The 14952-nt window shown below is 61.2% G+C and overlaps 5 protein-coding genes across 5 annotated transcripts in view; all 5 read right to left on the bottom strand.

Moving 5' to 3' along the window:
* LSCM1_02846 (uncharacterized protein) overlaps positions 1 to 2268 on the bottom strand; it is a gene marked incomplete at both ends in the record, with an annotated part of 2622 nt that extends 354 nt beyond the window's left edge. The window contains one exon of the mRNA XM_067320411.1: positions 1 to 2268. This exon is cut by the window's left edge and continues 354 nt beyond it. Within this exon, the coding sequence (XP_067175786.1) occupies positions 1 to 2268 (2268 nt within the window).
* Positions 2269 to 5920: 3652 nt separating this feature from the next.
* LSCM1_02844 (uncharacterized protein) lies at positions 5921 to 7105 on the bottom strand (the record flags this gene model as incomplete). Its single annotated transcript, XM_067320410.1, has 1 exon — positions 5921 to 7105. One exon carries the CDS (start codon positions 7103 to 7105, stop codon positions 5921 to 5923), a length of 1185 nt encoding a protein of 394 aa, XP_067175785.1.
* A 452-nt stretch (positions 7106 to 7557) lies between these two features.
* Positions 7558 to 10407, bottom strand: LSCM1_02843 (uncharacterized protein; the record flags this gene model as incomplete). Its single annotated transcript, XM_067320409.1, has 1 exon — positions 7558 to 10407. The coding sequence occupies one exon, from the start codon at positions 10405 to 10407 to the stop codon at positions 7558 to 7560; it is 2850 nt and encodes a 949-aa protein (XP_067175784.1).
* A 1174-nt stretch (positions 10408 to 11581) lies between these two features.
* Positions 11582 to 12970, bottom strand: LSCM1_02842 (uncharacterized protein; the record flags this gene model as incomplete). Its single annotated transcript, XM_067320408.1, has 1 exon — positions 11582 to 12970. The coding sequence occupies one exon, from the start codon at positions 12968 to 12970 to the stop codon at positions 11582 to 11584; it is 1389 nt and encodes a 462-aa protein (XP_067175783.1).
* Positions 12971 to 14443: 1473 nt separating this feature from the next.
* Positions 14444 to 14845, bottom strand: LSCM1_02841 (uncharacterized protein; the record flags this gene model as incomplete). Its single annotated transcript, XM_067320407.1, has 1 exon — positions 14444 to 14845. The coding sequence occupies one exon, from the start codon at positions 14843 to 14845 to the stop codon at positions 14444 to 14446; it is 402 nt and encodes a 133-aa protein (XP_067175782.1).
* Between the last annotated feature and the right edge of the window lie 107 nt (positions 14846 to 14952).

Genomic DNA, 14952 nt, shown 5'->3' with positions numbered 1-14952 from the left:
GTCCGGCACCCGCGTGCGTGGCGAGCCTTCGCCGACGCGACCTTTCGGGTGCAAGCCCGTGACCCACCTCTGCTGCAGGGCGTCGGTGGTGCCGTTCGCGTACCGCACCACCGCTCCCCACCCGTCGGCCGACGCGTCCGTGAAGCAGATGGCGTCGTACGTGCCATCCTCGTAGCTGGCCGCGGTCCTGTCCGCGATCCTCCACCACTCGTTCTCGACCAGGCGTCCGCCGACCGATTGGAGGCACGCGAGGACGTTCGACCCCACATAGGGCACCTCGTCGTCCCAATCCCGGCCGCGGTCCACGAGCCGAAACATGGCTCGGCACGCCTGCTGCAAGGGGAACGCCTCCGCCGGGTTCAGGCGCGTCGTGTGCATGGCGTACATGACCAGCGACGCCAGGGACGCGAAAGACCGGCATGAGAAGCGCGTCGCTCGGAGCGCCAGTTTCAACTTGGCCACCGTCTTGAGCGCGTTGCGTACCACCCGCTCGCTCCCGTTCCAATGGAAGTCCTCTCCCAGGAACGTGTTGTCGGCCCGTGCCAAGGATAGCAGCTCCTCGTCCGACATGGCCGCCACGGTCTCCCGATCCGGGGAGGTGAGGAGGTTCGCCGTCCGGATGCGGGCTAGGATGCGCCGCACCGCGGATAGAAACGCACGCTCCTGCCCCTCGCGCGCCGCGATGAGCATGTTGTCGATCATGGTGAAGACCGTCACTGGTGTGTCGATGTCCACGATCGTCCATGTCACCGCCTGCCCCACCGCTACGCTCCATCGTGCGCCGGTGGGCAGCGTGCAGCACCGGTAGAGGACATGGTCGCGTGCGCGGAACACAAACGTGTTCCGCATCTCCTCCGGCAAGGGGATGGCGTCGTAGAACGCCACAAAGTCGAGCTGGAACATGTACCGCGCGTAGCGGAGCTCCTGGCGCCGCCACTGGCGGGTCGGATGCTCCACCTTCGGCAGCTCCTGCTTCGAGACCAGGGCGTTGAGGTGCGGCTCGGTGATCAGCCGTCGTCGGCCTTTCATCTCTGGGACAGAGAACGTGTTCACCCCGCGCACGCCCTCCGGCAGCGGCCGGCGCGAGGCTGGGTGGCGAGGTTGCCAGTCGCAACGCTCGAACTTCCCCATCTCCACCGCTCTCAGAACGTCCGCGAGCGGCAGGGACGCCGTCTTCACCGTGCGTGAAGTGCGCAGGCCCACGAACCGCCTCGGGTTCATGTATTGGATGGCCTGCTCCAGGAACCGCTTCGTGCGGCTGTGCGCCGTGGGCATTTCCCGCACGGCCGCCAGGTCCAGCGGCGTGGTGCGCTTCAGGTGCAGGGGCCACTGCCGCGCGTCGGGCAGCGTCGCCACCGGTGGCAGCCCCTGCATGCGGCGCGTCTCCGCATACAGCTCCGCGTCCGACACCCCCAGGCTCTTCGCCGTCGGTGCCTCCCATCCTAGCTGGTCAATCCTAGGAGGACTTGCGCGGCGCTTTCCTGCGCGGCAACGGCCTCCTTCGTTGGCTGGAGGCCATAGCCCAGGTACCGCTTGAGCGTGTCCGCTCGCGTGTGGCCGGTGATCCGCATGAGGTCCGCCTCGGATACGCCGTTCGCTGCCAGGTAACGGGCGGCGCCCTTCCGGATGGACGGGAGGGCCGCCGCAGGGTTCACGCGGCGCAGCGCTGCTCGCACCTGATCGCGGAGGCTCGTCACGTCCGCAAACAGGCGCTGCGTTGGGCCTCGGCTCCTCACCAGCTTCAGCAGCAGGGCCGCGTCCTCTCGCTGCAATCGCGTCCCTATCGCATAGGGCCCGCGGAACCTCGCACCCTTTCCATAGCGGATCGTGATACTCACTGAGGCCGTCGGCGAGCTCTCCGAGAGTGCGGAGATGTGCACGTCCTTTGTCAGGAGTGTCCCCAGGTCGCCCGCTCGTGCGGCGCAGTGCCACGCCAGCTTCAGGAAGAGCGCGGCGCGCGGGTGGGTGCGGCAGAGCTCCTTGTAGGCCCTCTGCATCTCCTCCACCCGCAGCGGGGCGGGTGGGTGCGTCTCCGACTCCCTCTCGAAGCGCCTCGCCGCGGTGGCCGCCGCCCGGAACTCCGGTGAGGTCGACAAATCGTATCCGTCCGCCTGGTTTGTGTACAGGGGGGAGGTTCAGCAGCGCGCCCTTGACGGACGCCAGGGCCTTGGAGATGGTGGGCCACTGCCAGTTCCGCGCCCGAGCCGCTCGCACGATCAGGTGGATGACCGCCTTTGCCAGGTCGCAGTCCAGCAGGTCGCTCGGCATCGACCGCAGTTCTCGCAGCCAGCGTATGTGGCCCGCGCGGACCTCCGGCGACACCGCGGCCCATGCCACCGCGCTGACGTGTGGGGGCCTGTCCGGGTAGATGTACCACCCTCGTGGGCAGGCGCGCCCCCAGCTCGCCCGCCGTCCCCGTTTTTAGGGGAGCGCCGTCTCTCCGTAGAGCGCCGCGTGCTGCTCATGGAGAAGTTCTCCGGGCGCCGTGTCGGGCGGCGTGGTGCTCAGCCCGTCCTCCTCTGCTCGTCCCGCGTCCGCCAGGAAGGGGTCCTTCGCGTGGGTGCCCCTCGGGGCACCAGCTTCCGCGGCCTGCCGGCCGACCGTTGGCGCTGCCAACGTGCGCGAGTCCTCTGCCTGCTCCGCTGCCTCGGCTGCCCGCGGAGGCGCCACCGTGTACACGCCGACCGTCGCCTCGCGCGGTTTCGCCGTCACCGCATAGTGGCCCTCATATGCTCCCTCGCGCGCCGACGCCGTTCCTGTGAACCGCGCCCCGAGTTGGAACACCCAGCCTCCTCTGAGGCACCGCGGCAGGCCAGCGTGCGCGACTCCCTGCACGATCAGGAAGTGCTTCGATGTGTCGGACAGCGCGGACTCGTCCAGCAGGCGGGCCTTCCCGTTGCGCGTCGGTTTTCCATACGGGTGCACAGAGAAGCCCATGCGCACCAGGGCGTCCGCCACGTCGGCGGGTTTGCCGGCATCGAATCCGTACGCTCTGGCGCGCCTGCACATCGCCTCCACGGCGAAGGACCGGTGTGCGCCGTCCGCGAAGTTCGCGAGCGCCGATGCCGTGAGCATGTAGCGCAGTTTGCGCCGCGCGGCGGCTGTGGCGGCCGCGTCGTGCGCCTCTATCAGCTCCTCGACACTCGACGCGTGGCCGCCCTCCAGCTCTGGCTCCTCCTGTCGAGGCGCCGTGGTGGATGGGGGGCGGGTGATGGCCGCTGCTCCAGCTCCTTCCGCATGGCCGCCGTAAAGGTCTCGGCGGACATCCTCTCCTGCGTAGCGCGGGTGAGGAAGCGGCGCAGTCGGCCCGGCAGGGCGGAGGCATCGCCGATGGGGCAGGCGTAGTGGTGGGAGAAGAACGACGCCACCATGTACAGCCCACAGTCCTCACTGCCGCGAGCCTGTCTCGCGCAGTATCCGTTGGGGATAGCAAGGCGTGGCCACATCGCCTGCAGACCCCGACGCAAGTCGCGTTGTACAGGGTCCGACGGGGCGGAATCAAAGACCGTGAGCGCGTAGGTGCGCTTACCCTCGGCCCGTGTCAGCACCCCCGCAATCCAGTGGTGCCGGATAAAAAGGGGAAAGTAAAGGACCCCGTGCTTCCGCACCGAGTCCTGAATGCGCGCGATGTGCTGCTGAGTTAGGTTAGGCAACGTGTCGCACGGTAGTACTTTCCCTGGTGGGAGGTAGCGCTGAAGAATCGCGTCCAGTTCCCTGTTGGGCGTCTTCCCCGCGCGCAAGTCTCCACCCCACAGTTCCTCTGTGGAGGGCCGGCCCTTCTTCAGGACGCTGTCTTCGTCCCGGCAAGGACTTCTCAGTTTTTTGTACTTGGGTCGGCCTTGTCCCGTACCGCGCTGGCCGGCTCGTTGGGCCCCACCCCACCGCCATGCCACATGATCTGCGGTGGCGGCTGGCGCGCCCCTCGGCTGCGGTACCCCCCGCTCTTCCGTGCGGGCTGCTGCTGCGGTTCTCGTGGCTAGCTCTGCCGCTGCGAGTGCTTGGCGTACGCCTCCATCTGCTTCTGGGGCTGGTCCATCTGTTGCTCCAGCGCTGTGTAGTCGGCTGCCACCATCTGCTGTCCGTCCGGACCGTAAATGGGTGCGTAGCCTCCTCCCAGGATGATCAGTGGCTTCGTTGCCCGGAACAACTTCGCCGCTTCGCTGTCCATGTCCGACGGCTGGTCGCCCTCTCCAACCAGGCGTGCCGGGGGAGTCTCGAGCAGCCTGTAATCTAGCAGGTGGAGTTCCGTAGTTGAAACAGCGGGTATTGTAAATGCACGATGGCTGCAACATATATATATATATATATATATCGGCGGTGCCACCGAACAGGTGCTTTGTGAAATCTGGGTGCGGCAGCGCATGTGCTCAAACACAAATTTGTCGTCCACAAACTCAGTGACTCCCAGTGTGTCTGTATCCCGGTCACCTGAGAAAATGGTGTAGGCTGCCAGCATCGTTTCAACCGGGGTCAGCGATCGGTACTGTGCGCGGGCATTGAAGTGTGTTCACACTCGTCCCTGTTCCATTTTCCTTTACGGCGTCGGTGCTGAGTATTCTACTCTCTTTTTTTTCGTGTTGCATGACGGCTGTTGAGCGTTACGGCTTACTTTCTCCCCAGAGGTGGACGTGGTTGGGGACGCTCACGCCGTCGTCGCTCCAAATTCCCTTTTTTGTCCTTCTCTTGATGATCTGCTTGTCCGTATTCATCATGGGCGTGTACACGGTGTCACGGAGGGTATTCTCATGAGCGAGGCGCATGGCTGAGAGAGGCTGGAAGGCATTTGCATGGTTTGGAGGGGGCTGTATCCTGCCTCGAGTTTGTTGCAAAATGACATGCTCACGAAGACGGTCGGGCGGCTAAGGAAATTAAGTCGAAAGAAAACAAGAATGTCTATGTTTCTCGCATGGGGAAGGGTACGGACGAGTACGCTGTGTGCGGTGTAGGGTTTCCCACAGGATGGGTAGGTGGAGGCTTTGCCAGAAAACAATTCACATGCCCGAGGAAGAGGATTGATATGTCGGTAGCAAGCATTTCGCTGTCCAACGGTTTCGTAGCGCCTATACGTTTTGATATGCGCCCTGCCCTCACTATCGGGCCGTGCTTCCGCTATTCACTTGGTGGCGAGGAGGGGGGTCGTTCTCGGCTTTTGTTTGCGTGGTGGTTGGCGGGGAATGTGTATCTTGCCAACGCGGAGCTGTTCTTTTTTCCGGCAGGTTGCGGCGGCTTCTTTGTTTGCGGGGGGGTGCTTTGGGCCCGTGCGCATGGCCGGGCGTGGGCAGGGGCGGAGGGCGCGCCTGGCGCCCGGCGCCACCGACGGGGAAAATGGGCGAAGGTGGGAGGGAGCACTGGAAAGATGAGGCCGGGAAGAGGCGAGGCGGTGGTGAAGGGTTCGTTGCTGGAGGAGGGGGTTCTCCTATGCGGTGTTGCGCCGGGCGGGGTGTGGGCGCGGCTCCCGGAGCACTTCTTCTGCAGTTGTGTGGGGTGAGGGAGCGGATTATGCCAATTACGCGGCTAACGCCCAAGACAGAAAGGAAAGGGGAAGAAGACACTAAAACCCAAACGGCTGAAAAAAACGTGTGCAAGACGCGAAGCAGTTCTTCAATCATGCACTTCTTTAGGCTCATGCTACAGACTTTGCTCACGTCATTACATTATCTCTCCCTGAAGATTTATGAAGACGCCGGGCGTCGACACCATCAGCTCCTGCCATTGGGCCTTTCGCATGTTCGATGACGGGTCTCTTGTCGCTTCGTCGCTGTTTGCGTCTGCAAGCAGAGCGTCGCGCGGCAGGGTAGCTGAGGAAGAGGAGCAAGTGAGAGGCACGGCGACAGAAAGGGGGAGAGAAAAACGAAAGAAAAGAGGAGCAGTTCCCTCCATACATGAGGGGAGAGATGCCAACGTCGTCGGGAGCTACGGATTAGGAGCGCTTTTTGCTGGAGCCATAAAAAACGCAGAGACCTTCAGACGCAACGACATAGCGGCAACGTTTCCAGTTATCCCAGAGCATGTGGAGCATCGGGCGCTTGTCCTCCACATAGGTGTCACCAAGGATGTCCTTGATATACCTGCGGGTGACGATAATGGCGCTGTAGAAGGGCATCTGGCTAAAGAGGTGGTGGACGACATGAGAGTCGTTGATGTGGTGCAGCCAGCTGTTAAGGATGAAGCCAAAGTCGCGATCGACGGCGGAGATGGCGCCTCGGACAAAGGTCCAGTGGTCATGGCTGTAATGCGGGATGCGGATGTCTGTATGCTGGAGGTAGGTGATGAAAATGAGCCAGAAGTTCACCCACAGGTACGGCACAACGTACCAGCAAACGAAGTGGTACGCGCCGTAGTAGTAGACGCAGAGACCCATGACGGCGAGTACGGCGAGGATGGCGATGTCAGACACCACGATATCGTGCGCGTCCTCTTTGCGAAAGAGCGGTGACGATGGCTCGAAGTGGTTGGTGCGGCGACCGTAGTCCTGGCTCGCCGCGTTGAGCAACAGGTACCCCGGCCAGCCGAAGATGAACATGACAAACATGCCGCACAGCATCGCCAGTGGCGTCTCCTCAACGAGGTCGATTACCTTCGTCTCCTTGCGCGGCACGAACACAGTATCCTTGGTGAGGTGGTTCGTGTGCTTGTGGTGGTTGCCATGACTGATGCGCCAGCTGTGGTACGGAACGAGAAGGACGGAGTGGAGGACGAGTCCAATCGCGTTGTTCAGAGTGCGGTACGGGTGCAGCGCCTGGTGCCCACATTCGTGGGCGAGCACCCACAGAGCGGTCCCATTGAGGCCCTGCACAAACCAAAACCCATTCCACGCAGCCAGCTTCACGGCGTTGACGAGCGCCCAGCTGGCCCAGCTGGCACCAGCGGCTTCGTAGACGAAACTTTCAAGACCGGCTAACGCTGGCATCACCATGCGGTACATGATGAAGTACCCAGCGAGCAGCTGGCAACAGTCGCGGAGAACGTAGTATAGGCCCCACGTCACCGAACGCTGAAAGTACTTGGCGGGGATCTGCTCCTGGATCTGTTTGATGGTGAGCTCCTTCGATGGCACGATCACGTTGACATCCTTCCCCACGCCGGCCCTCAAGACAGACTTCATGGCGGCGGCCAAAAAAGGAAGGATACACGGGTGGAGGCAGCGACGTCGGCTAAAGGCTAACGGCAACGCAGGCAAACGTGGCGGCAGCGGTGGTAGTGGCAAGGAAGCTGTGCCGTGCAAGGAAGAAGGCGAGGGCAAAGGTGGCAGATACAAGCGAAAGAAAAGATGTGGAGCCGCGGTGTGGAAGTGCCGGCAACAGCGCATCCGAATTTCTGCAAAATGCTTGGAGAGGAGGAGGGAGAGGTCCTGTCCCGCGTGTCTGTGCGTGCGTTTCCGTTTCGTTTAATGAGTGGGAGTGCTCTTTCTTTTCCTATTCCCCATCAGACATGAAGAGGGCTGAGTAGCAGCGGCCAAGGACAACAACAACAACACGAGACATCGCAGAAACCAACAATGCTCTGCACGTGAAAAAGTGAGCTCTCTCCCTCTTTTGCCCTCCCACGGGCTCGTGGTCAGCTGAGGGCCTGTGAACGGTAGAGGGTGCAGAAGAGGGAGTCGTCACCACTGCGGAGAAGCTGCGCCCAGGTGCCTCGCTCCACTATCCGTCCATGCGCGAGGACGAGAATCTCGTCCGCCATGCGCACCGACGCGAGGCGATGAGACACCATAACACGCGTGGTGTTCCTCGGTCGACACAGAACGCTTGAGAGCACCTGGGCCTCCGTCACGGAGTCGAGGCAGCTGGTGCATTCGTCGAGGATGTACACGCCTGCGTCGGTGGAAGAGAGCATGAGCGCACGCGCAAGCATGAGCCGCGCCACCTCACCGTCGCTCCATTCGCCGCACCGTAGCGGCTCCCTCAACCCGTTGGGGCGTGCAGCAACCGCGGCATTCACGCAGGCGTGCTCGAGCGCCGCGCTAACGGTGCCGACAGAGGCACCTGCAAGGTTGCCGTAGGCCACGTTACGCTCAACGCTCACCCCTTCCAAGAAGCAGGTGTCTCTGTCGCCCTGCCAGCAGTTTCCGAGTCGGCGACGAAGCGCGCGGGGCGGGATGCACTCGATTGGGTGGCCGTTTATGCGGATGTGCCCACGCGTCGGCGCGTACACGCGGGAGAGCAGCAGCAGCAGCGTACTCTTCCCCGCCCCGCTGTAGCCAACGATGCCGAGAAAGCCACCAGCCACCACGTCAAACGTGATATCATGCAGCACGTCATGGTCGGTGCCTGGATAGCGGAAGGAGACGTGATCGAACGTCACACGCCAGGCAGTGTTGCTGCCGTCGCCGGGGCGCAGAAGGGATGGTGGTGTGGGGTAGTGCGCCCACGGCCGCCCGTCGAGCACGGGCTGATGCGTGCGCTGGACGTAGACGAGCGTCTCTACGCTCTGCGAGTACGACTGGCGCTCGTGATAGCGCAACTGCGCTACTTGCACGTCGAACTGGAAGGAGGACATCAGCGTCCAAGGCCGGGTCGGCGGCACTACAAATACGGCTCCGCTGTCTACCACCCTGGTAACATCGAAGATGGCTGCCACAGCATCCTCCGACAGGGGGGACTGCGTGCGCTGCTGCGCCTGCGACTGAGCCTCGCTCACGGCAACAGCCGCCATTATCGGAACGCCAGTGCAGCTTGAAAGCGCCTTGTCCATCACCTCTTCCAGAACGTCGCCGTCAAGCATGACCGAGACCACTGGCAAGGATGGCGACCAGATCGGTGGCCCGAAGGCGCCGCCTCCGCTCGCACGTCGCAGGCTCAAGGTGGCGGCAAAGGAGGAGGGCTCTTGCGCATCCTCCAGAGGCGATGCACAGAGCTGACGCACCGCGTCATATCGAGCGCGGAGAATCGAGGAAGCCCCAGCGGCAGCCGAGACAGTTTCCAATACCTGCTCTGTTGCCGTGAGGCAGGCGCGCGGCGCAAGTGGCCATCGAGTGTGCTCTGCCAACCACTGCACTACGGCAGATGGTGAGTGTCCCACCCTAGAAGGAGATGCCGCAGCAAGTAACAAGGCTTGGAGACCGTAGTGCGTGAGATACGGGGCCAACGAAAGGTCACATGCAGCACTGCCGAAACGCTCGCGTGGGGCTGTATAGCAGCCCGTCTCGCCTGCTGCATAGCACGCGACAAAGGATGTCATGAGGCAGGCACGCATCCAACACTGCTGCAGCCAGTCCAGCCCTTGACGTGCCAGCCACCCTACCGAGCACGCCACCGGAAGCCGCCACACAGTACGCCACCGCTGCAGTCGTTCTCCCGCTACATCCAGGAAGCGCTCAATGTCGGCGATGGAGAAGCTGTTCACCACGTCAAGTGCACTGTAGACGCGGCCTGGTAGCGCCCAATGTGCGTCGGCAACAAAGTCAAAGCGCGTGAGCGCCAGCAGCGTGTCCGTCTTGAGGGTGATGTGGACGTGCCGCAGTACGGCATCCGAGGCGGCTTCTTTGGCCGAGTTGAAGAGATGCGAGGCGACGACACCGACAGCGGCGCTGGCTAACGTGCGCCCCGGTGAAGAAAACAAAACGGCCCACACAAACCGCCTCCATGTGCAGACGTGTGCGGCGCTAGTCGTAGTGGCTTCATTCAAGACGTCTAAGGTGTAGCGGAAAGCCGACGGCACCGCCGCCACCGACGAGGTTTGCATGGACCATGACAGGGTCACGACGTGAAGGACGACAAGGAGGACGAACAGCAGCTGTTCCGATCGAGTGCATGTGGTGTGGAGGAGGCGTGCGAAGAGAGCGAGGGAGCGGACGCTGCTGCTCTCGGAACGATTTTTGCGCACCGCTTGTGCCAGAAGATGCCGAGGAGGCGAGCCCAGCAGCAAAGGCTGCGAGGCCAGCGGCGTCTTTAGGAAGCGCGCCACATGATAGCTGTGTGAGTGAAGCATTTCGCACACGGCCAGCGCGGTCGAAGCCTCAGATGGGTTTGCTGATAGTCCAGTGGCGCTGACGTACGCCTGTATGTGGGCTTCCACAATGGCACAGAGGCAATTCCACACGTCTGCCTTTATCGCATCCGAGACTGTACTACACCGGCACGCGACTGCGTAGCAGTCGAAGAGGGCTAACAAACTGTAACGGATGCTGCGCAGCCGGCACGGGGACACGACGATGCGCCGGTGCATGGTGTTCAGCTCTATCACCACCGCCTTAGCAGTCGCGATCGAGGGGTAGGCCCCATCCCGGGGGTTGTCGGCAAGAAGTGCAACCGCGTCTATAACAGACTGGGCATCATGTGACGCTCTCGAGGCTGCCCGCTGGCGAAGCATTCGACGGTTGCGAAGGTTCACGATTGCAGTCACAACTCCCACTGCCGTAATGGTGGCAAGTGGGATGGCAAGCCACGGCGCGCCAGTGAGGGCCATCAGGGCACCACAAGAAGGCAAGTGATGGGAGGGCGTGCAGCAAGTCTGTGGGAAGACGCGAGTGCACACAGAGAGCGCCCGCATCACTACATGCAGGGTGTGGGCAGCGAAGCAGGCAACCAAAAAGGGAGGTAGCGAGAGGGAATGCTGGCGGCACAGAGAACACTACGTGTCGCCCTGGAAAGCGCGATGTGCGACCGGGAGCCGTTTCAGAAAAGCGCTCGCGTGCACGTGGCTGATAGAACGGGAGAGAAAGGAATAGGTTCACATCGTCGTCGCCCACAAGTGGGTTGCGTAGGAGCGGCACGAAGGAATCTGGTGTTTCTTGGTGGGTAACCATGAAAGAGGCACCTTTGAGGTGTGTACACGGTAGAGGAGCCGAGTGTCCTTCCCACCTCCAGTATCACCGAAAGAGAGCTTCTGTTTCCATTTGGAGCACACAGGGGTGCCGATTTCTATGGAGGAGGCAGTCGCAGCTCGCGGTGTATGAGTGGTGCGATCAGGCGAAGGGGAGAGGAAAACAAAAAACACGAAGGCGAGCACGTATGAGCGCAGCACACGCGGTGACGAGCGATGCGAGGGGGAGGTGCAAACCAGGCGGGTGCACACGCCACACCGCCTCTCTAAGGATCTCCGCCGACTCATGCACACGCGTCCACCCCCCTACGCCATGGCTCATCTCCAGACCGCCACACATAGACGAAACAACAAAGAAAAAGATACAACCAAAGGGTGCACCTGTCAAAATGCAAAGACCAACAACAGCACAACACACAGGACTACAGCATCTATGGCAGTGGGCGAAGCTTGTCATCCATCCCAGTTGTCCTGCCTCGGGAGCAGAGAGGTGGAAGAGAGGAAGGAAGGAGGGATCGGTTAGATGCTGTGGCGCCGTGATGGCCGATGCGGCGCCCATTTCTTACGCACACACACACACACAGTCGATGCGCATTCGGGAGAAAAAGGAACGGTACTGCGCCACCCTCCTTTGCATCGCGCCCATCACCGGAATAAGAAAAAAAAGAGAGGAATGATTCTCCGCGCCGCTCTATCGCAAAGCTCAATCGTACGCACTCAAACCGCCCGCGTCGTCTTTTCCCCTTTCCGTTACGACATATACAGACCACCAGCCACCCTAAACGACGACGAAGGCAGGCGGGCCACCCGTGCTTCACTATAGGCGGAAGAGCCCTGTTGGACTCTCGGCCGCCACCCAGGTTCTCGTAGTCGGTGATGGGGAGGCAGGCGCCCTCGCCACTTGTAAGGCACGGACCGCCGGTGGGGCTGTGGTGCGCTCCTTCGCTTTTTTTAGGTGCGCCACGAAGTTTTGATGCGCCATCGCCAGCTCCTCCTGGTCGGCAGCGGTCGCCTGACGCGGCGGTGGTGAGGATGGCAGTTGAGCGGCCACGTTAGGCCCCAACTCGTCTGGCGTTGTGGCCTCCGCTTTCTCAAGAGGCTCCTCTGGCGCTGGGCTCGGCAAATCCATTGTCTCCTGCGGCTGTGCTAATGCAAGACGGCGTCGATTTGGTGGCATAATAACCCTCTCCGAAGCCCTTTCGACCGCTTCGACTTCCACAGGTGCCGCATCTGCCTGCACTGGTGCTGCCGTGGCGGCATCATCAGTCGTTTCCGGTAAAGCCGCAGCGGCAGCGATCACCTCGCTGCTCGATCTGCGGCTTGCCGAGGCAGCCGTGGGTGGCGCCACTTCCAATGTGCCCGCGTCCTTTTCGTCTTTCTTCACATCTGCTGCACCCATATGCTCCGCGATAATTTCCCGGACGCGTGCGTCCCGCTCCTCCTCAAGGCGCTGAAGCTCCGCGGCAAATTCCTCTTCGGCATTCGCAGTGGTGGCTTCTGCCTCGGCTGCTGCCTTCTTCATGCGCCTCTCCACAATCGACCTCACGCGCGCAGCCCGTTGCTCCTGGAGTCGCCGGATAATTTCTTCAAAGCGTTTTTCCGCTTGCGCTGTAGACTCGGCTTTACAGAGTGCCTCCGCCTTTTCCTTGGCGGCGGCCTCTTCTTTGGCCTGGGCCTTTGCCTGGGCTGCCTCTTTTGCCTTCTCTAACTTGATGGCCTTTGCAAGCATGGCTCTGAAACGCGCGTTGCGCTGCTCTACTCGGCGTCGCAGTAAGGCGAAGAAGCGTTTCTCTTTTTCCGCTTGTTTCTTCTTATCCGTTGTGCTAGTCTGCGGTGCAGGCGGTTTCTTAGTCAGCCGCTGCGGCACCTTAGGCCGTGCAGGACTCTGCGCCCTTTCCTTCTCTACGGCTAGTAGTTCTGCCTTGGCAATCTTTCGATTTTCGGCGTAGCGCACGCCGTTCTTTGGCAACGCTGGGTCCCTAGGCTGGGCTGCTACGGCTCGCTTTATGGCCTCGGCGATTCGCCGCTGTCGTTGAACTCGGGCCGTGCTGATGAGTTTCAAAAACTGCTTCTCCGCCTCCACCTCCTCCCGGTGGCGGACCGCTCGAGCTGCGTCCTTTGAGCCGTGCGCGACTGCTTTAGCTGCCGCTCGGAGGAGCGGTGGTCGACGGACGCGTCCACCGAGGAGCAAAAGCGTTCTCAACATTTTCTCTTGCACAATGAAAGCGGCAGGAAGCGGGAATAATAAAGGAAAGACCACCACAAAGAAAGGGAGCGGACACCCCTCGAGCGTGATGGTGTTAGGATTGTGTGAGTAGCAGCACCGCCAGCACCGCCAAGGGATGCTGTGCTGTCTTGGTAACTATGGCCCTCTCGTTTTCTGTTGAAAGGTCTATGGAGAGGCCTCGCACCACATATGCTGTCCGCAATCACCACACACAGACACACCAAGCCGCGACTGCTGTGCTACGGTGTGTGAGAGGGTGATGGCAGTGGGCGGGCCGGGAGAGAGGGGGGTGGGATGGAGGGTGTCCAGATAGTCGAGACGAGTTCGACAGCAGCAGGGACACCTATGGTAAACCGGAAAAGAGAGGTGGATGCGCCTTTAGCTCGGCGAAGGGGTCTAGCGTCGCCTGCCTGCGTACCAGCGCAGGGACGAGCATACCCTTTTTGGAGCCATCCTCGTTCGGCATGAAGAGAGAGAGGACGAGCAGGAGGAAGGCGATGCAGAGTTCTTAGGGGCCGTGACGCAATAGATCTGCATGCACGTGCGAATCGCGTCGTGATAGACCACATGCACGTCTGATTGCATGATGAATATGTCTTTTCCGTTCTTTTTTCTTCCGAGAAGGCAGTCCGCCGATATTGCATTGGGATTATCAGTTCTATGCGTTCTCCCCTCTTCCTTCCGCGTCCGCGTCGCTCGCACGACCTGTACCTCTCTCACCCGCTGCTTACCCTTTCTGTGGCACGGGCAGTGGGAGAAGGGTGAAGAAGGTGGACGAAGAGGAAGAGGAGGTGGTGTGACACGAGTAAAACAGGTGCCACGCACGACATGACTAACCACAGAAGGCGGAGCGGGAGAGAGGGCCGAGGGTGCAGGCCCGCCCACATCCGAACCCCGACACACTCATAGAGAAAAACGAAAAAGAAACAACGATCAGTTAGAGAGCACCAACACTTCCACTACATCAACAGTAAGCGTGGCATGAGCGAAAAGACGATCGCACCTGCGCGCACACACACACACGTGCACCATCAGCAAGGCAAACAGTGAGAGAGTAGAGGAGAGGGTGGGGTGGTGGCAGAGGAAAGTGTGTGGGTGTAGACAGACATACAGAGGAAGAGGCAGCGACCATCGAGGGACTGGACCTGGCTCAGAATGAATTCGCAAGTGAGCTTACGGTAAGAGAAGACGAAAGCGAAGAAAACATGACGGTTACTCTATGGCAGGGGTGAGTGATGAGTTGCCGACAACAACGGCTCCAGAGAAAAGAGCAGGGGGTCCGTTAGGGGAGGGGAAGGGGAGAGATGCGAGTAAGAGAAAGTGCGAGTCGTCGTGAGCGAGGCTGAGGCGGCTGAGAGAACCTTGCTCTCTGTCACTGTTATGGCGTCTCGATGCTAAGTCTCCTTTTCCCCCGAAGCCGGGTATCTCATCACCCAAACTGAGAAAGTGCTCTTACTTACGGGCCTTGATGGCCTTCGCCTTTTTGGATATTTCCTTGGCGGCGCTCTGCGGTCCCCTGGAGCGCTTAGCGGGCGATTCCTTCGCTGGCGCGACGACCTTTTTCGGCATCTTGGTCAACTTTGACGGGCGAGCCTTTGGCACCGCCTTGGAATGGCTCGATGGTTTTGCGATAATGATTCTCTTGCTGGAGTTGGTGGGAGGCGGCGGAGCCACCGCCGCCAGCTTCTGCGAACGGAACGCGCGGGCGCTGCGCACGCCCGGGATCGGGGGAATGCTCACTCCAGCCGGAGGGGTACCCGGTGCAGTGTGAGCGGCGACGGCGGCACTGGAGGCGGCTGCAAAACCCTTGCTGCCAGCCTTGCGAGCGAGAGCGCGGTACGTGTAGCGGAGCATCTTGGTTGATGACGAGACAAGGGAGAGGGGCTGAGAAGATAAATGGGTATATGGGTACTGATCTGTGAAGAAAGCGAGGAGAGAGAGAAGGGGTGAGAGGGGGGAGG

This window comes from Leishmania martiniquensis, chromosome 33, assembly GCF_017916325.1.
Source record: "Leishmania martiniquensis isolate LSCM1 chromosome 33, whole genome shotgun sequence".
Taxonomy (NCBI): domain Eukaryota; phylum Euglenozoa; class Kinetoplastea; order Trypanosomatida; family Trypanosomatidae; genus Leishmania; species Leishmania martiniquensis.
The sequence above is the reverse complement of the archived record's forward strand: the minus strand, read 5'-3'. Positions and strand labels throughout refer to the sequence as shown.